The sequence below is a fragment of the Pteropus alecto genome, unplaced genomic scaffold (genome assembly GCF_000325575.1).
Source record: "Pteropus alecto unplaced genomic scaffold, ASM32557v1 scaffold432, whole genome shotgun sequence".
NCBI lineage: Eukaryota > Metazoa > Chordata > Mammalia > Chiroptera > Pteropodidae > Pteropus > Pteropus alecto.
The window spans coordinates 1-18,236 of NW_006432235.1; the positions used below are offsets into that span (position 1 = coordinate 1).

The window sequence follows — 18,236 nt, forward strand, 5'->3', positions numbered from 1 at the left end:
CCAGAGCCACCCGCATCCCTGCCTCTTCATCCTTGCTCCTGAGGCTGACAATTCCTAGTGGGCAGAAGAACACTGTAGGGTTTCAGGCTGACTAAGGAGAAAGGCCTGAGGCGGCCTATCCCAGGCCTCCTCCAGTCTCTAGGCCTGGTGGCCTCACCCAGAGACACCAGTACAAGAGCAGTGACTACCTGTGGTCTCGATCCCCAGGGGACCTGGACCACCCACTGTGGTATGGGTCTCTCCCAGGAAGGCTGGGAGTCTGGGAATGCTGCCAGGGGACCACAAGGTACCCGGGGTTCTGAAGCTGGGGGATGACGGGTGGGTAATCATGACAGATGTGGTGGCCTAGCCTGGGGAGGAGCAGCTGGGCAGAAGTGGGGGGACAAGCCCCACCTCTCATCCCATCCTGACCCCGAGGAGACTCTGAGCAGGGCCCCCAACCTCGCAGAGCCAGCCCACAGAGGGTGAGGTAAGAGTCTGGGAGGTAGCGGGTAGGAGGAACTCAGTCCTGGTCTTGGCTTCTTCTCACTGGGCAGTTTCTGAGGCTGCCAAGAAAGCTGCCTGGACACTGCATTGTGTTGGGAATACAGGTGGTGTCAAAGCTCTCCTCTATAAGCTCAAGAGAGTCAGGGAAAGAAGCCACACCATGGTTTGATTCCCAGCTCTGCTCCTCCCTAGCCTGGCCTCAGACAGCGTGTTCCTCCGAAGTCCTGGGTTTATGGCTGTGGACAGGCCCCACTCCCTCCCTCAAAGTAAAACTCCTCAGCACCTGGCCTGGCCCTGTTTAGCGGTCAGGAAGGGTAGGGCCCTCCCTCGTGCCTTTCCCAGACACACACACTCCCTGTGCACACAGGCCCCAGGTAGGGGCCTCAGGCCACTGCATAATGGGAGATGGGGCTGGGGCTCGGGACTGATGACAGGTCTCTGCACTGGTGTTCGGCCCAGAGGGTAAGGGGACAGCATAATAATTAAACACACATGCAAGGGAACCCGCAGTCCCAGGTTCCAGTCCCAGAGCTGCCTCAGCCAGGCTAGATGACCTACAGCACGTGACTAATCTCCCTGAGCCTCAGCTTCCTCATCTGTGAGTGGGTGGGTGGGGTCAGCGGTCCCCTGGGGCATGACTGTCATGAAGGTTCGAGGACGTAGTGACAGACCTAATGGCACACGGCAGGTACTTGATTAAATGGCACCATTGGCTCATCCATAACATCACTCGTGTCCAAGGTCTCAAAAGGTACCTGAACATCCTCATTGGGGTCTTGGTGGCCCTTGTCCTGCTGTTCTCCCTCCTCCTCTTCCTGCTTCTCCGACACTGGCGTCAGAGTAAACGCAGGATGTCAGGTGAGTAGGGAAGAGGTGGCCCGGTTCAGAGGATGGGGTAGGCTCAGGACACCGGCCAGAGCGAAACTAGATGGATGGGGAAGGTCAGCTGAGAAAACCTCCAGCATTTCCCAACAAGAAAAATCTGAAGATATTACACGTGAATGTACGTGTACTTTCCAGTATTCTTTTGGCTTTCCTAAACTTACAGAACTTTGAAAGCGTGCAGGCTTTGTTTTGCATCATTCAGACTGCTTTCTCTAGCGTTGTGTGGAGGTGGGGACTACAATAGTAGTTGTTAGATCCTCTGCAGGTCTTAGTGTAGCCCCAGGGGAGGCCTCTGGGTGGGCTGGAGGCTGACTGCCACCTTCCCACAGTGGCTGCATCAGAGCCTGAGGACAGAGGCCTGCAGAAAAGGTGAGCACCCTCAAAGACCCCAATTCCCACTCCCCCACAGCCATCTCACTGTCCCCTAATACTCTGTCTCCTCCCCCAGCTCTGGCCCAGCTGCTGACGTCCAAGAAAACTTGTGTAAGGGGGTCAGGGGAGGCTGTCCTGAGGGGATGACACGGGCCCAGAGAACATGGGTGGGCCACGGAAGCTGGGAGTAGTTCGACATGGTTCTGGGCTTCGGGGTGACAGCAGGGATCTGATACTGTGTGACCCTGGCCACACCACTGACCCTCTCTGGGCCTCTGCCAGTGAGATCTCAGGGCATCTTAGCAAGAGACGAAACCCTTCTTGTCTCCACCAGATGCTGCTGTGAAAGACACACCTGATGACGGACAGCTGGACAGTCAGGTGAGCTCCGTCCAGTCCTGACTGGGGGCTCCCTAAAACCATCCTCACATCGCTCAACTCTGGGTAGCCACTCCCTTCCAGAAGCACATGGCTCTGTCACTGCAATCCTGCAGCCTCCCTGGTCTCCTCCACTGGCCCCTCTGCCCTCCTAGCTGTCGCAGGTTCAGGTGGAGGTGGCGACGAGGCCAAAAGTCAGGGCTGAGCACAGAGGGCTGACATCCACACCTTGGGCCTACAGAGGCCGGAGGGTGCCTTCTAAACCTGTACAAAGGGCCCTGTAGCCTTGCTCACTCTGCCGTCTGTCCCATGAACCCAACATGGGTGATGATTGGCTCTGGACGCCATGGCAGGCTCACTCAGCTCACCATAGCGAATGGATGACACTCCTCAGGAGTGTAGCAGGGTTTGACTATCTCTCCATGCTGATGGCTCCACACCCAAATCCTATCTCCAGTCCCGACCTCTCCCCAGTACCAGACCCATACCTCTAACCTCACATCCCTCCTCCACCAGACCCCCTGATATGTTGACTGATGGACTAGGACCAAGGCTACCCCCAAATCCAGCAGAGCCCTGACAAAGGTCCTCAGGACTGTCCTTTCCTCTCTGGCCTCAGGCTGCCCCACCCCAACTACTCATCTTCATTCTTCCCCCACTGCAGGCTGTAGTATCTGAAGACCTCCAGGATGTGACCTACGCCCAGCTCAACCATGGGACCCTCAGAAGGGAGATAAGTGCACTCCCTTCCTCCTCAGAGCCCCCGGATGAGCCTAGCCTGTACGCTGCTCTGGCCATCCACTAGCCCAGGAAGGACACAGACCGCACACTCCTGAGTGGCCCTGCAGGGACAGCAAAGGAGCCACCCCCATGGATACTCAATTAGTGGCCCTGGCCAGAATGAAGCCCTCCTGGGACCTTGCAGAAGTTAACTACTTCCAGGGACTCCATCGTTACACAGCTCGTCTTACAGTCCCTACCAAAGGGACCCCACTGATTTCAAGGACCCTGTGGAACTGCCATCGAGGCCGTAATTCCACAAGTGATAACCTTGGGCTGAGGGAGACAGGTCTACTACCAGCCCGGTACACCACAGCCATCTCTCTGAAGCTGGGCACTCAACCAACCTCAGAACCTGAAAGCCCCATCAACAATGACCCACTACAGGGTGCAGGGTGGCTGTGGCCGCAGAGGGGTTGCTTAACTCCATGTTTCTCACTTCCTGAGACCAAGTCCCTTCCTTCTCAGCCTGATGTGGCTTCTTAGCAAGGCAGATAAAAGGGAAGCCTGCTCACTCCTGACCACGAGTCTTCAAACTCCAAACAAAGGAGTAGGGGCGCCTCCCACAGCCTAACCCATTCCCTACTTCGCAATTTGCATTAAGACACAGAACTGGGAACCTGACCATCAACCACATCCCTAACAAGCTATTAAAATCAGCCTATAGATGTTATTAAATCCTTCCCACCAAAAACCAACCAAAATAATTCCAGCTTCACCAGCAATGGAGGTGGACAGGATCAGCTCTCAGCTCTGTCCTCTTACCCTGACTTCTCCTGCCAGGGGTCAGGGTTACAGGGCTGGGGCTGCTGGCTGACACCTCCCTCCACTTGCAGCTCTTCAGCCTGGAAATGACTTCCCCATCCCCATCACAAAATGTTGGCTTTCAGAACTTCCTTCTAATTTTGGCTCTTCCCTCTAACATCTTGGTCTCCCGCTGTGATGTCAGTATTGATGTTTTGTTCACTACTGTACCTCTGCCCTAGGACAAAGACCAACCTGGCAGGAGATCATGGGTTAGCACACACAGAAACCAAAACAGGTACGGGTTAGAATGGCCCAAGCAATGGTGACATGCAAATTCGCGAAGCGGTCCCCATTTTTTGATGGATAGTAACTAGACTTTTCACAGGTGATCATTTTGTAGTATACACAGATGCTGAATTACGCTGTACACTGGAAACGTAATTTTAAAAAAGCCCACTAGGACCTGACTGGACCGGGCTAGCCAGGCCTCTCCTCCACAGGGGGCACCGTCGAAGTGTGAGCTGGCTAAGGCAGCCTGGAGAGGGCTGCCTGTGCCCCTTCCCACTATACCAGATCCTTGTTCAGAGCAGGGAGGGGGAGACGCACCAATAAAGACCAGTTCCACAGTGGTGATCTGTTTTATTAGCTGACTGGAAAACTAGACTCTCCACCAGTCCAGACGGGGAATCACAATCTTAATCCTCCTCCTCATCGTCGCCAGCTCCGGCCCCACCCTGGCCCTTCTTGGCATTCTTCCTCTTCACGCGGCCTGGGCGGCCGCCTCCATATGGGGAGCGGAGGGAGAAATCGATGTGCTTCTGGGAGTCCAGGCGGACAATGAAGGACGGGATATTCACCACCTGCTTGCGGACCCTGGAAGCGGGGGGCAGGCAGGTGAGGGGCATAGATGCCACTCCCCTCCAGCTGGGGCTCTGCAGTGGGGTGGAGGGAGCTGGTGACAGTGGCGCTGGCACTGACACAAGCAATGCCACAGGGCACCCTGACCCCACAGACTGTGTTCACCTGACCTGTGGGCACTATGACAAGCATCTCCCATTTCAGAGGGAGATTCAGGAGTAACCACACAATACCACAAAGCAAACGAGGCAGGGTGGCAGCATACAAACCCAAGATCTGTGCTGGGCACTGAACGCCATTATCACACAGCTTCATGTTGGCAGCAGCAGCCCGAGTCTAGGCTCTACGAAATTATGTCCAACTCAAAATGGGAGTGAGGCTCTTGCCCATAAAGCGCAGGGCTGGGGAAGGGCCAAGGCAGCAAGCCAGCGTGCAGACACCCTGCCCGCTATTGCAAAGCATCCCCTTATGGGGCCTGGCGTATGGAGGGCCAGCAGTACCACAGAAGGACCCACCGGCCCTGGCCAGTCTCGCTGCGCAGCATCTGCGCCCCGTCAGAACCTGGACTGTAGTGCATTCCCCATTACGCTAATGGCCACTGCACAAGAATGTAGCAACACTCAGGGTCTGTAATGACCTCACAAGAACACTCAGGAGATGGCTGACCCCACCCAAGCCAGTTAAGGCCCAGTGATACCTCTCGACTGGAGGACACTAAAGCCATTACCTGTCTAGCTGCCTGCATACTCGGCAGAGGCCTTCGCAAGGTGTACGGCTCAGGCCGCAGTGACCCTTGCACTGGACTATGGGGGGATGAGGCAGCCCCAGCCCCCCATGAGCTGTTTGTAGGGGTCAATCTGTACCCTCAAGGTGAGCTCAGATCTTTGTCACCTCCAAGGGCTGCACAGGAGACAGGAGAGGGACAGCAAGCTTAGTGAGGGCAATGTTCAGAGGGGATGGAGGAGGCCTCGGGGAGCCTGCCAGGTATTACCTGATGTGGCGCTGGCGGATCAGCACGCGAGCATGATGGATGGACTTGGCCAAGCCCAGCTTGAAGACCTGGGTCTGCAGGCGCCTCTCCAAGAAATCTTCGATCTTCAGGCCCAGGATGTAATCCAGCTTCATCTTGCCCTCATCTAGCACCCCGATGCGGACAAGGCGCCGCAGCAGGGCATTGCCTGGCGAGGGGAAGGGGGCATGAATCAGGGTTTTGGCTGAACTGGTACCTGACAGGTTCAAATCCTCCAGCAGCTCCACACATGCTGGTGGAACATCGGTGGGAAGTAGGAGCTAATTCTGACATAGGACTCAATGCACCAGCCACTATGTGACTCACATGGCCCCTCGCACAACCCTAAGGCAGGATCCTATGGCTATATCCACCTGACCACAGAGGGCGAGTGATCTGTGTTCTCATTTGGAAAAGGAGAACCGTCCTCAGAGTTGACAGCAAGAGAAAATGAGACAATCCCTGTAAGAGTTTGGCTTTCACTATAATATTCACTTATGGCTGTCATGAAACTACTTCCCATTAACAAAGCACAGTGGGTGACAGCTAATACTCTGGAGTCAAAACAGCCCTACTGGTCTCACCACACAGGCTCCTAGCTCATCAACACCCAACACTAGGGTAAAAAACCCAAACTTCTGTTCTTAAAGGATTAGTTTCAGGAGCAGGTAAAACAGGGTAAAGGAGGTCAAATATATGGTGACCGAAGATTTGACTTTGGGTGGTAAACACGCAATGCAACATACAAATGTTATCATAGAATTGTATACTTGAAACCTATAATTTTATTAACCAATATCACCTCGATAAATTTAGTTAAAAAAAAAAATAAAAAAATAAAGTTCAAAGGAAAGGATTAGTTTCACCTTTTATGAAATAGCTATCATCTTCCATTTTGGCAAAACAAAATTCAAGCAAGTTCCATAAACAATGGACACACTTACTGGACACTTCCTTATCCCCCCAGGGAAAACTTGAAGGAAAGCTGGCTGATTTCGTGGGCACTCCAGTGGCAAAGGGGCCCTTGTCATGGCACGAGGCAAGTACTGAAGCGCCTTAGTTCCTAATACGAAAAATAGATAAACCTATCCCTAAGCTGTTGTGAGGATAGAGTTTATACTGGTCAGTGCCTGACTGAACCACCAGCCAAATGCTGGCTGTTGTTTTAAAGGTTAGTCTTTAACAGATGAGACTCAGGGCTGACAAGTCACACAGGTGACTGATCAAAAACAAGGAGGGTTTGTACCAGTGAGGACCTGTGCAGTAGTAGAGTTCTCAGGCTTCTCCTTCCTGTCCTGTGGTTAAATGCTGCCTTCCCCCTGCAATGTCTATTTCCGCCCTGGGAAACCACAAACAGTCCTTGAACACCTACCTCTCAACCTAGCCCTACACCATCATTTTGCCACAGGACTGTCATCTAACCCAGACTTGAGTAAGTTCAATTAGCCCTGTCTGCGGAGTCCTCCCCAAAGCCAGGACCAGCTGGGGCCTGCTCTCTACAGCCTCTGGGATAGTCTCACCCAGGAACTTTCATAAGATTGTCAAAGGGGTTTATGAACTAAGGAAAGAATAATGAACCTCTAACATCTGTGAGCCTGAAATAGATTTAAGTGCGATAAATCTGTGATGATTACACAAGCTCCAGCCTTTCTCAACCTGATGTGGATGGCCACTCTCCTGCTCACAGTGAGAGCGCAGCTCTAAGAGCACCCCTTTAGTCACAGGTTGGGAGAAAAACCACACGAGTGACACTAACTGAAAATTAAGAGAAACGCCAGGTATCCAAGGAAGCCAGGCCTAATTCCCAGGCCCTCCTGCTTTCTATACATCAGGCTAATAGCAGTATCAGAATGACAGATGTCAGACAGCCAGTGGTAGCAGTAACTAAAAACTTGTAGAATTTTGGGTAAATTGTATGATATGTAAATTTCATCCTAATGTCATTACAAACAACAAACAAATTACAGAACCACTTAAAGCCAGACTCCACTTCTGTTCAAATCAGATCTACACCCAGGATACAATGTAGGGTATACTTGCCAAGTTAGAAAGCCTCTGAAAGAGTAATATCAGTTGCCACTCCTACAAGGCTGCTGTGCAGGTTAAATAATATATGAAGAGCTTAGAAAGACACTTAGTCCAATCCTTATGAAATATCAGCTATTTTAATATTATTGCTATCTTATAATGTTGAGATAACTATTAAAATTTGAGTGTGATGTCAATCTTTGCTCTGGAAAGCCCTCCATTAACTTCTAATCTCAAAGTAGAAATTTAAGACCTTAAGCTAGTCTAAATGTTCTTTCCTGTGACATCCATAGGTCCTTCCCTGTTCAGGCCTTTGCTAAATGTCACCTAAATGTCCTTGACCACCTTATTAAAGCAGGCAAATGTACATAGCCAAGTCCCTCCCCACAATCACCATGAGATATTTCAGAAATTTCACCATCTATTCTCAGCACCAGCATACACCGATAAGCTGCAGAACTGTTTTGTTACATTACATAGTGACAGCAAGGAGCCCAAGCTTGCTTGGCATCCCTAGTTCTAGTCAAGAGTATATTGAAACTCCAATATTTGGGTAAAACAAGGTCACACGCATAAAGAATAGGGTAGAGGTTTGGATCTTGATCCACTTCTCCTAGTCCACAATTTTCATTATACGCCAGGTTACAAGGCTGGTTCTACTTGTTTAATGTCCTCTGATCACTCGACTAGGAGGCCTAGAAGAACGGAAGCAACTCTGCACCTAATCCCTTCCCTGAGGGCTGCCGTACATACCTTCAAACAGACGTCGTGGGTCTTTCTCGTCCAGCGTCAGCAGCTCCCGGGCAGCCTTGCGGATCTTAGCCAGAGTAAATTTGACCCTCCAGACCTCACGTTTGTTCCGGAGCCCATACTCACCTGCAAAATAAGGGAGTGGTTGACGTGCAAACAGGCACAGTCCCACAGGCTAGTACAAAAGCTGGACTGCTGGCTTTGGGAAACAGGAAAATCAAAACCACGCAGTCCTAAAGGACACATCGCAGGACTCGAACTGACAGCACAGCACATGGGCGGCACTCACATGCTAGCCTTCCCTCGACCCCGGAAGCCGAAACTTTGCCCTGGCCACTCACCGATCAGCTTCAGCTCTTGATCGAGTCGGGATTTCTCGAAAGGTCGCCGCGGGGTCACGTAGGTTTTACGACAAACCCAGCTCCGGGCCACCGGCATGTTGGCTCCGCTTGTCCGTCTGCACCTGCGCGAGAAGAAATGCTGAGCGTGAAGACTTCGAGCAGCGCCTGCGCAGTCCCACAACTACGCTAGAACCCCATGGCGTTCAAATCTTGTGAGAATCGTCCCTAAAGCTTCTACAAATGGCTTCATCCCACAAACGAGTGGCCGCCTTGTCCTCATCTTACCCCCAACCTCTTCACCGTTATCATTAAAGCTCAGAAGGCTCGCACAACTTTACAACCCACAATCGAACTAGAAAACACAGGAGCAAACCTTACACACAGACTCCGGTAACTGAGAAAGAGGAGCCCACACGGTCGGGCCGCGCTCTTATAACACCGCTGCCGTTCAGTGACGTCAGCACGCAGGCGCACGCCTACACCAATCAGAAGAGGCGTTGGCGGGCGGAAAAGCGGTGGAGACTAGAGGTTGGGCTAGAGTGGCGTTTGCGGAGCTGGGAGGATCTCGTCCCTGCCTGACGGGGAGTCGCCTCCGCCCCTAGGTGGTGACGTAAGTCCAGCCAACTAGCCTGAGTCGGGTACAAAGTTGGGGTGGTTGCCTCCACTCTCTCCAGACCTCAGCGGGCTGAGGCTCCGCGAACTCACAGCTTCTTCCAGAAGACTCTTGGTGAGGTGAATTCCGAGGTGAATTCCGTGAATAATGAAGTCGTATTTCCCGTCAGGATAATGTCACCCCGAAGCATAACAGAAGCCAGCCTGCCCTTTAGAACCCTGACTACACATCTGCGGGGTGAAAGCAAAAAGCAAGGTTCCATCGAGTCACAGCTCTGTGACTTGCTTAAGGAGACACAGCTCAGCTTTCCATCCTGTCAGGACTCCAATTTTGCCTTCTTCGCTTTTTGTAGACGAGAGCGAAAAAAGCCTTGGTAGAAATTCGGCCATTCCTGGAATGTTTATCATTTAGTGGCTCTAGCTACCTCCAGGGACAGTCGCCCTCCCTCAGTGTGAGCCTCGTTGACTGATTTACGCAGCAGTTTATCGAGCAGCATGAAGAATTGTTCTATTCGGTGGCCTATAGCCGTGAGTGAAACAGCTCCTCTACTCATGAGCTGAGAGCCTTAGGGAAACGGAAAAAATAATAAGTTGAACGAAGTAAATCGCTTCAGAGTGGGCGCCATGCGGGAAATAGATTTACTGATAATGATGGAGGAAGATGGTACTTTGGTTAGGATGGTCAGGGGTGGGCTCTTTAAGGAGGTGACTTTTTTTTTGTAATTCGAGACCCAAGTATATAAAGGCTTTGTGCCCCTTTATCAAAAAGCAATTTATATCCTGAGGTTCCCAGAACAGGGAAAATGTTCTGAAACCTCTCGCTGTATGTTCTGCTCCACCTTGGTGCCATTTGTCACCCTGTTTTTGATCTTTGTCAACATCTCACCTAGGATTATTTCCTCTAGTCCTTTCCTTTCTGGAGTAATCCCAGTCACACCAAGGGCTTTACTTATCATTGTTAGATAATGTTTAATGAGCACTTTAAGTATACTAGGCTTGGAGCTAAACACTTTATCTGGGTTTTTTAAAATTCTTATGATCCATGATTTCTATCACTAAAAGTAATAGATGGCATTCAGAAATGTTTACTATGTACAAGGCACTGTTCTAAGAACTTTACATGTATTACTTATTTAATTAATACATACATACTTGAGTAGTCTCAGAGAAGTTGCCCTCTTTCATCTTGGTACTATTAGCAATACCCACCTAAGGAGTACTAATACTGTTATCACGATGTGGAATAAATTAAGGCCCGCCAAATGAGAACAAACAAAGGCCATTTATTCAGAGTAAGCACGTCGGTCACCTTCACTTCCGTTTTGGCAGAGAGACTCCAAGTTGTAACAAACCTCCATAAAAACCCCAAAGGAGAGGGTTCGGTGAGCTTCCAGGTTAGTGAGCACAAGATTTGGACAGAGTGGTGTACCTGGAATTTCATGACATCAGCATGATTAATTAAAATCATTGGCCTTGAGTGACTGAACTCAATCTTCAGCCCCTCTCCACACTGGATGGAGGGGAGATATGGAGATATTGAAAGTTAAAAAAAAAAGAAAGAACAAAGAAACAAAGTTCCATCCCTCAAATCACATGGTTGGTTTTCCTGGCAACCAAACCCCAACCTTAGGTGTATTCCAAAAGTTGCTTCATTTACATAAACTTGGGTATGGTTGAAGGGGGTTTTTGTTGTAAATATCAAAACACCTTTACTGCTCTTATTACTTTAAGAAATTCCAAGGGTTTTAGCTTTGTGCCAGGAACAGGGACAAAGACCAAATATATATTTCTCATTATAAATTACAATATCACATTAGTGCTAACTGGTAAGGCAAGTAAATCAAGAGGGGAGGTGCACGTGGGAGTGTTAAATTTGAAGGAAAGGTGACTGCGGATGGCCTGAGAAGGAAAGACCAGCTGGCAGTGAGGGGCAAGACCACATGGCCATCTAAGGAAAGCATGTTTCAAGTTGGGTAGCAGGTGCAAAGACAGTGAAACAGGATTTTGTGCAAGAGGCTGATGCACAGAGAGGGGGATGGATGCATTGGGTCAGAGTTAAAGAGGAGCCTACAATGTAGGGCCTTTGCTTTGACCCTGAGATGGGAAATGGCTGGAGAGTTTTAAACAGAGGAGTGACATGGTCTGACCTATCTTTTAACCCAATGGTTGAAAACAGACAATAGAGGGGCAAGGGTGAAAGCCAAGGGGATGAGTGAGGGAGCTAGCAATCATCCAAGTGAGCAATGTCCTGGCTTTTGGCAACATGTTGGCACTGAAGGTAGAGCGAAGTGGTCAAATTCTGGGTCTGCAGTGTTTAGAAGTTAGCACCTATAGGATTTAGTGAGTGATTGGATGTGAGGGCACCAGTCACAATATATTTTTTAAGGTTTTTTTTAGAGCAGTTTCAGGTTTACAATAAAATTGAGGTCAAAATTTCCAATCCACCCCTACCCATCATCCACATGCAGAGCCTCCCCCATTATCCACATCCCTCACCAGTGATACATTTGTTATCACTGATGAACCTACACTGACACTTAACACCTAAAGTTCATAGTTCAGAGTTCACAATGTGGTACATTCTATGGGTTTGGACAAATGTGTGAGGACATGTATGTTATTATAGTATCATACAGTCGTTTCCCTGCTCTAAAAATCCTGTGCTCCAACTATTATTCATTCTTCCCTCCCCACTCCAACCCCTCATCTTTTCATTCTCTCCACTGTTTTGCCTTTTCCAGAATGTCGTATAGTTGGAATCATACAGTATATAGCCTTTTCGAATGGTTTCTTTCACTTAGTAGTATGCATGTATGGTTCCTTTATGTTTTTCAGAGCTTGAAAGTACATTTCTTTTTAGCACTGAATAACATTCATTGTCTGGGTATACCACACTTCATTTATCCATTCACCTCCTGAAAGATATCTTGGTTGCTTCTAAGTTCTGGCAGTTATGAATAATGCTGCTATAAAAGTTGCAAGTTTTAGTGGGTTTGTTTTCAACTCCTGGATTTCAATTGCTGGATCTTATGGTGAGAGTATGTTTAGTCAGAACCACCCAACTGTCCTCCCTGGTGGCTGTGGCATTCTGCATTCCCACGAACCATGAACAAGAGTTCCTGTTGCTCCGTATCCTCACCAGCACTTGGTATCAGTGCTCTGGGTTCTGGCCTTTCTAATAAGTGTGTAGTGGTACCTACACACTTGATTTGTATTCCCATGATGGCATTTTTCATATGCTTATTTGCCATCTTTTATCTCCTTTCGTGAGGTGTCTGTTAAGGTCTTTGGCCCATTTTTTAATCACATTGTTTTCTTATTGTTGAGTTTCAGGAGTTCTTTGTATATTTTGGACAACAGTCCTTTATCATATATGTCTTGTACAGTATTTTTTCAAAGTTTTTAATTTTAATGAAGTGCAGCTTATCAATGCTTTCTTTCATGGATCATGCCTTTGGTGTTATATCTAAAATGTCATGCCAAATCCTAGGTCATCTAGGTTTATTCTAGGAGTTTTATAGTTTTACATTTTACATTCAGGTCTATGATGCACTTTGAGTTAAATTAATCCAAACATACAGGAAATTAAGATTCTATCAATTTTGTTTACCAAGAAGGACAAGAACGAAAGAAATTGGGGGGGAAATTAAGGAACTAAAGAGAGACTTTCAGCCCCAGGATTTTTACCACAGGACTGTATTACAGTCATAAAATCTATGTGATAAGACTATACATTGTTTCAATGTATGTATAAATATTTGAAGTGGGTACTGATAATATTCTACTAATTTCTCAAGCAGAAATGGCGATATAGCAATCATTTTATACGTTTTAGCTTTTATAAAAATAACATATATAAAGAATCTAGAAAAATATGTACAGTATAAAAATAATTCTCAAACCCTGAATAAACACCTGTCAGGCTAACAAAAAGAACATTGCCAGTATTCCAGAAGGGGAATGTTCAAGAGCCTTTCCTGACATTCCCTTCCTCACTCCAAACTCCTGTCCTACAACAGCAACACTCACCTCCTTCTCTTCATGTGTTATTTTTATTTACCTCTTTGTATGCATTTGAAATGTTTTGTAAAAACTTTTTCAAAAGGAGGTTTAGTGCAGTAGGAAGAGCTCAGACTTCATTGAAAGTCACAAAGACCAGGTTTTCAATCCCAGCCCTGCTACTTACTATCTGTGACCTTACTATCTGTGACCTTGGGCAAGTCATTTTTCCTCCTCCAAACTCTTCCTCAAATGTCCACACTTCCCAGGACTGTCCTAAGGATTCAAACCACAAACTCCACATTTATTCAACAAGTTTATTGAGACCTCTTGAGACCTAAGCCCTGTAGAAAACAGAAATGAATCAAACCCAGTCTTCATTCTCAAGAAGCTCAACGTTTGGAAATAAATAACTACAAAAACAACAGAGCCAATAAGTGTTTTGAAACAGGGAAGGACATAAGAAAGATGCAGTTTTTATAAATCTGGAATCAAAAATGAACTGCAGGGAGAGGTAGGAGGGAGTTCTAGCCTCCCATGCAGAGGTGAAAATGGGACCATCTGGAAAGGCTCTTGTCACAGACATAGCCACACCCATAGGTCTCTGGAGTTCACTGCAGGCTGGCCCACTGCAAGGAGGTATAGACCACCTTACCATCAGGCTGTGGAGAGCACAGGAGCAGCGTCTTTTTGACACTGGTTCCGAGGCGGCCAGCAGAAACCAGATCCTGGAGTGGGATGGAGTCCCCAGGAGCCCAGCACTGGGCAATGTAGTGGGCATGGAAACGGAGTGGGTCACCTGGGTGAGGAAGAGAGACATGCAGCAGTTTCCAATGACACGGGGCTGTTAGATATCAGACTGCTCACAGGTCGGAGACAGAGGACCAATTTAGCCATCACTATGAGTATTTTAAAAGATACCCTTGAACCCAGAAAGTCGTCTCGAAATTTTTCTCTTAGAAGTATAGTGACAATAAAATCTACCTATAAAGATGTTCATTTTGTTGTCATTTACAATAGCTAAGAAGTAGAAACATGGAACTGGTTAAATTCATAGTATATCTATAAGATCAAATATTATACAACCATTAAGATTATATAGGTTCTGGTCAAGATGGTGGATCCAGGAATTCCAAAAGCAGGTATACTAGTGACTTAATTCTGTCAACCACGAATCTGGTTAAATTTATGTTTGAATTCTAAGATATTAAGTGCATGGTATGCTTTGTCTATTAAGCCCCCTCTCCATTTCTATAAATTTATTCAACCACTATAAAGACCAAAGAAAATAAAAACAAAAAGCCAACCTATATATACAACTTTACTTCAAATCCACAAAATACCCCAATGGGGTGGGAAGAGATGACGGAGTAGAAAATGAATGAATGTCAGTGTAATTGAAAAAAAGATTAAAAGAATGTACCAACTTGGATGGTGGTCAAGGATACACTGAGGGGGAGGAAAGGGGAAGGAGGCTGTCACACATGTAAAGCATATTCTTATTTAAAGCAGAAACAAATAATCGACTATATCATTGTCATGACCTGAGAAACAGGACTACGAAGTCCATTGAAGCTAAAGGACATTATGTAAATACCCAATGAGAAATTACTCTAACAGACTAAAACAAATAAGACAAGAATTTATAATAAGATGGCATAATAAATAGATGGCATGAGAGTCAACAAAATTTTTATGAAAAGGGCTAGACAGTAAATATTTTGTTTTATGGGCCATGTTGCAAATACTCAACTGCCACTGTAGCACACTAGAAGCCACAGACCATATGGAAACAAATGGACAAGACCATTTCAATAAAGCTTTATTTAAAAAATCAGTCCATGGGCCAGATTTGACCTGGGGGGCTGTGGTTTGCCCCCCATTAGATGACTAATCAATTAGAGTAGGACCATAAGTGGGACACTACACAGAAGATTAAGTAACACATAATGTAAATGTAAAAGGACAAGGCTCTGAGACATGCCATCTAAGAGAACTATCACAGCAACTATAAAACAAGGCAGTTTCCAGGAACTTCTCTGGTTGTTATGATACTTCTACCAGCTGAAAAGGAAGCAACAAAATGCTTGAGAAGTTCCTCCAAAACTCAGAACTCAGAGGCTTAGCATCTCTTGACATTAGGAAAATTTAATATTAGACTTATTAGAAATATTTAAGAGATTCTGACCTGGGATATGAATCTTTAGGGGACAAGGATTCAGTGCATATCTGGTATATTGAGTATTTGCTATTTTAAAAATATTAATCTATTAAACTAACAGGTCAGCCCTGTGGTTGTTTCAAATGTGTGACTGAGTAATTGATGGATTTAAATTTACTTTAACCTGAAGTATTAATAAGTCTATTAACAGTGTTAAACTTAAACTCACCCCATTCATAATTAGATTTAAATTACAGCGAGTTCCATTATCAGAAAAATACAGAACTTAAAAAGGAAAATACATTAAAATTTTAAATGCAGCTTACAATATTTAAAACTAATTCCTTTTCCATATGGGACCAAACATGAACTAATGACCCCCTTAAAAATCTGAAAATTGAACTGAAAACTTAGAAAAGAACTACATATCAGCATTTGTATGTTTAATAAATTGAAAATTCATTTTCAAAACAAAAATAATCTTTTTTTGCATACAAGTCACCAAAAAACAGTAGCAAAGTAATGAAACCATGGTCATCTGTGGAGAATGGGGCAGGTAAACTGTTCTCAGCTCCTAAATAAGTCACTTAAATTATGCTTTTAGTGTAAAGAGAAACAAAGGCTCTCAGATCAGCAGAAGACTTAGTGGACAGTCTCCAACCAATAGCTAAGATCTGACTACTCATTAAGTAGTTTTATCTTTCCATGTTCTTATGAGGAACAAAAATAGTGTTCTCTGCAGATTTATTTAACCTTTTAGTTACATAATAAAGGCACCCTTACTACAAATTCAAAAATGAACTGACTCGTCAAAAGTCCCCTTTACCTATATTTGATGCAAATTACCTCCCAGAGGTAAACCGTTGCAGTTGGGCTGGAGTATATCCTTTCACCCGTTTTTCTACTTGCTGATAGGATTCTCTTAGCCTGCTTAGTATTACATTTTAAGTTCTTTTCATATTCTTTTATTAGACCCACAATTTTTAAGGCTACTTAAAGAATGAACAAATAACTGCACAACAATACAAAATGATTTACTTTTTACTATATGCATTTTCTGCAAGCTGTTATTTTTTTCTCCCATTGGTCATTTTTTAAATAAATACATGGACCTATATCAATCTGACAACTAACACTGTTTCTTTAACAACTAACAGTGATGTTTAACCACTAACCTATTAATCACCATTCTGGTTGTTATCAAACTTTTCAATACTGTAAGAATCCTGTAATAACTATTTCTTCTATGTTTGGTGCACATATCTAAGTATTTCTAAGTGAAACTTGGATGTAAGGAAGTGCTAATAAGATTTACTAAACTGCCTTCCAAATGAGTTTGGGTTCCCAAGTGTTTCCTGTCCTTCCACATGTTTCAGAGGCTTAGAAAGAGAGGCAAACAGGAAAAACACAGAATGTGGTGGGATTGTAAAGAAAGGGACAGCAACCAGAGGTCTGGAGCCAAACTCACCAGGATAGACCAGGAAGTCGCCCCCAAACTTGCCAGCGGCGCTGAGGAAGAAGCCTCGCTCCCACAGGTCTCTATAGATGCTGTAGCGCAGCTCATGGGCCGGACGGCCAGCATGGGGCCAGTCTTTGGACTGGACACGCCAGTCCAGGGGCCGCGCCTTGATGGGTCGAGGCCTAGCAGTGGCCAGCTGGACAAGCAGAGCAGACCTGGGCAAGAGAGCCACCCCATCTGAAGGCCCTGGCTGGGGAGAAGGGTAGCCTGGGGGAGGGGAATCCAAGAGTTTGGTGAATCCAAGAGGCAAGGTCTTTCCGTCCCCCAGGAAAATCCGGGCCCTAAAGTTATGGCCAAAGTTAAAAGATCTCTCCCCTCCTTAACGTGGTCCCTGGACTCCACTTCTCATCCTCACCTGCTTCATCGTACTCCCTAGAAGCCTGGCTAACACTGGCTTCATTCTCTCCAGCATTGGCCTCCTGGCTCTCGCTGGCCCCCAAATCTGGTTCCAGCTTCTGCTTCTTGGCAGCCTGGCCCTCTGCAATCTTCTCTAAGATTTCCTGGCGACGGGTCTCACGGGCCTCAGCTGCCAGGGCGCTTTGCTCCTGGAAGCCCTGCTCTTGTTGGAGCTTGAAGGATGCCAGAGCCTGAGAAATAAACTCAGCTGGAACCTCAGGATCCAGGTCAGCACTCCGTCGAGAAGCCAGAAATCCTGACTCCCTGGCCCCCCTCGACTTAAGCGCTAGCATTCGGGAATCCCAGTCACCTACTCCCACATTATTCCAGAATTCAGGACTCCCAGACTCCCTCCACTCGGGTCTCCAGCCTCTGCTCCCGCAGGTCCAGGAAGTTCGCACCCCCAGGCCACCCCCTTACCAGGCTGTGTTGGCGGGAATCCGTACGCGGGGCGCTGACCAGGGTAACTGCGCCAATCTCGGCCAGAAGCCGCGCCTCTTCGGGCATCAGCAGAAGCGGAAGGCCGAGGCGTGAGTTCTGGCGAGGCCCGCGGGGCAGGGAGCCCACCGTGCGGCCCCCCACTCCCAGGCGCTCCCGCAGCGCCTGCACCGCCTCGGCCCCCCAGACCAGGGAGCAGCCGTTCGCCACCTCCACCACCAGCATCCTCCTACGGGAGTAGGGGTCACAGCGGTAGCATGGAGAGCCGCCCGCCTCCCAGAGTTCACCCACCGTCTTGGGGGTCAGGCGGAGCTCCGCCCCTTGCCCTCAGGGGACTGGGCACCGCTCACCCCACAGTTGCTACCTGCCGAGCCAGGCCCCAGGCCCCACCCGCTGGCGCCCGGCTCCGTCCCCGGATATCCTGCCAGGCCCCGGGGCCGCCCGAGACCAGGCCCCACCCCCCGGCGGGCTGCCGGA

General features: G+C 47.5%; 2 protein-coding genes across 6 annotated transcripts in view; both read right to left on the reverse strand.

The window, feature by feature from the left end:
• Nucleotides 1–4,270: 4,270 nt before the first annotated feature.
• On the reverse strand, nucleotides 4,271–9,159 carry RPS9 (ribosomal protein S9). 2 transcript variants are annotated; one of them, XM_006907136.3, is made up of 5 exons: nucleotides 9,013–9,159; nucleotides 8,635–8,756; nucleotides 8,297–8,419; nucleotides 5,498–5,684; nucleotides 4,271–4,521 (listed from the first exon to the last, which is right to left on the reverse strand). In XM_006907136.3, the coding sequence occupies exons 2-5, from the start codon at nucleotides 8,729–8,731 to the stop codon at nucleotides 4,344–4,346; spliced, it is 585 nt and encodes a 194-aa protein (XP_006907198.1). In that variant the 5' UTR covers nucleotides 8,732–8,756; nucleotides 9,013–9,159; the 3' UTR covers nucleotides 4,271–4,343. The 2 variants fall into 2 exon arrangements, with proteins under 2 accessions (XP_006907198.1, XP_006907199.1); XM_006907137.3 differs by having other exon boundaries at nucleotides 9,008–9,104.
• A 4,389-nt stretch (nucleotides 9,160–13,548) lies between these two features.
• Nucleotides 13,549–18,236, reverse strand: part of TSEN34 (tRNA splicing endonuclease subunit 34) — a 5,572-nt gene continuing 884 nt past the window's right edge. Inside the window, exons 1-5 of one of the 4 annotated variants that reach the window (XM_015585744.2) lie at nucleotides 18,124–18,230; nucleotides 17,742–17,988; nucleotides 17,281–17,512; nucleotides 16,875–17,080; nucleotides 13,549–14,044 (exon numbers count right to left, since the gene is read on the reverse strand). In XM_015585744.2, coding sequence (XP_015441230.1) covers nucleotides 13,610–14,044; nucleotides 16,875–17,080; nucleotides 17,281–17,512; nucleotides 17,742–17,984 — 1,116 coding nt within the window. In that variant the 5' untranslated portion in view covers nucleotides 17,985–17,988; nucleotides 18,124–18,230 and the 3' untranslated portion in view covers nucleotides 13,549–13,609. Of the gene's footprint in view, nucleotides 14,045–14,550; nucleotides 15,310–16,874; nucleotides 17,133–17,280; nucleotides 17,513–17,741; nucleotides 18,231–18,236 lie in introns of those variants that run through there. The other 3 variants (XM_015585742.2, XM_025043557.1, XM_025043558.1) reach the window with 3 other exon arrangements.

What these genes read in the sequence shown, in the direction of transcription:
- RPS9 (XM_006907136.3), bottom strand. Translation starts at nt 8,731, where the DNA reads ATGCCGGTGGCCCGGAGCTGGGTTTGTCGTAAAACCTACGTGACCCCG. An exon ending in TCAAGAGCTGAAGCTGATCG is followed by an intron (nt 8,420 to 8,634) that starts GTGAGTGGCCAG and finishes CTTATTTTGCAG; the next exon opens with GTGAGTATGGGCTCCGGAAC. An exon ending in ATCCGCCAGCGCCACATCAG is followed by an intron (nt 4,522 to 5,497) that starts GTAATACCTGGC and finishes CCCCGCTTCCAG; the next exon opens with GGTCCGCAAGCAGGTGGTGA.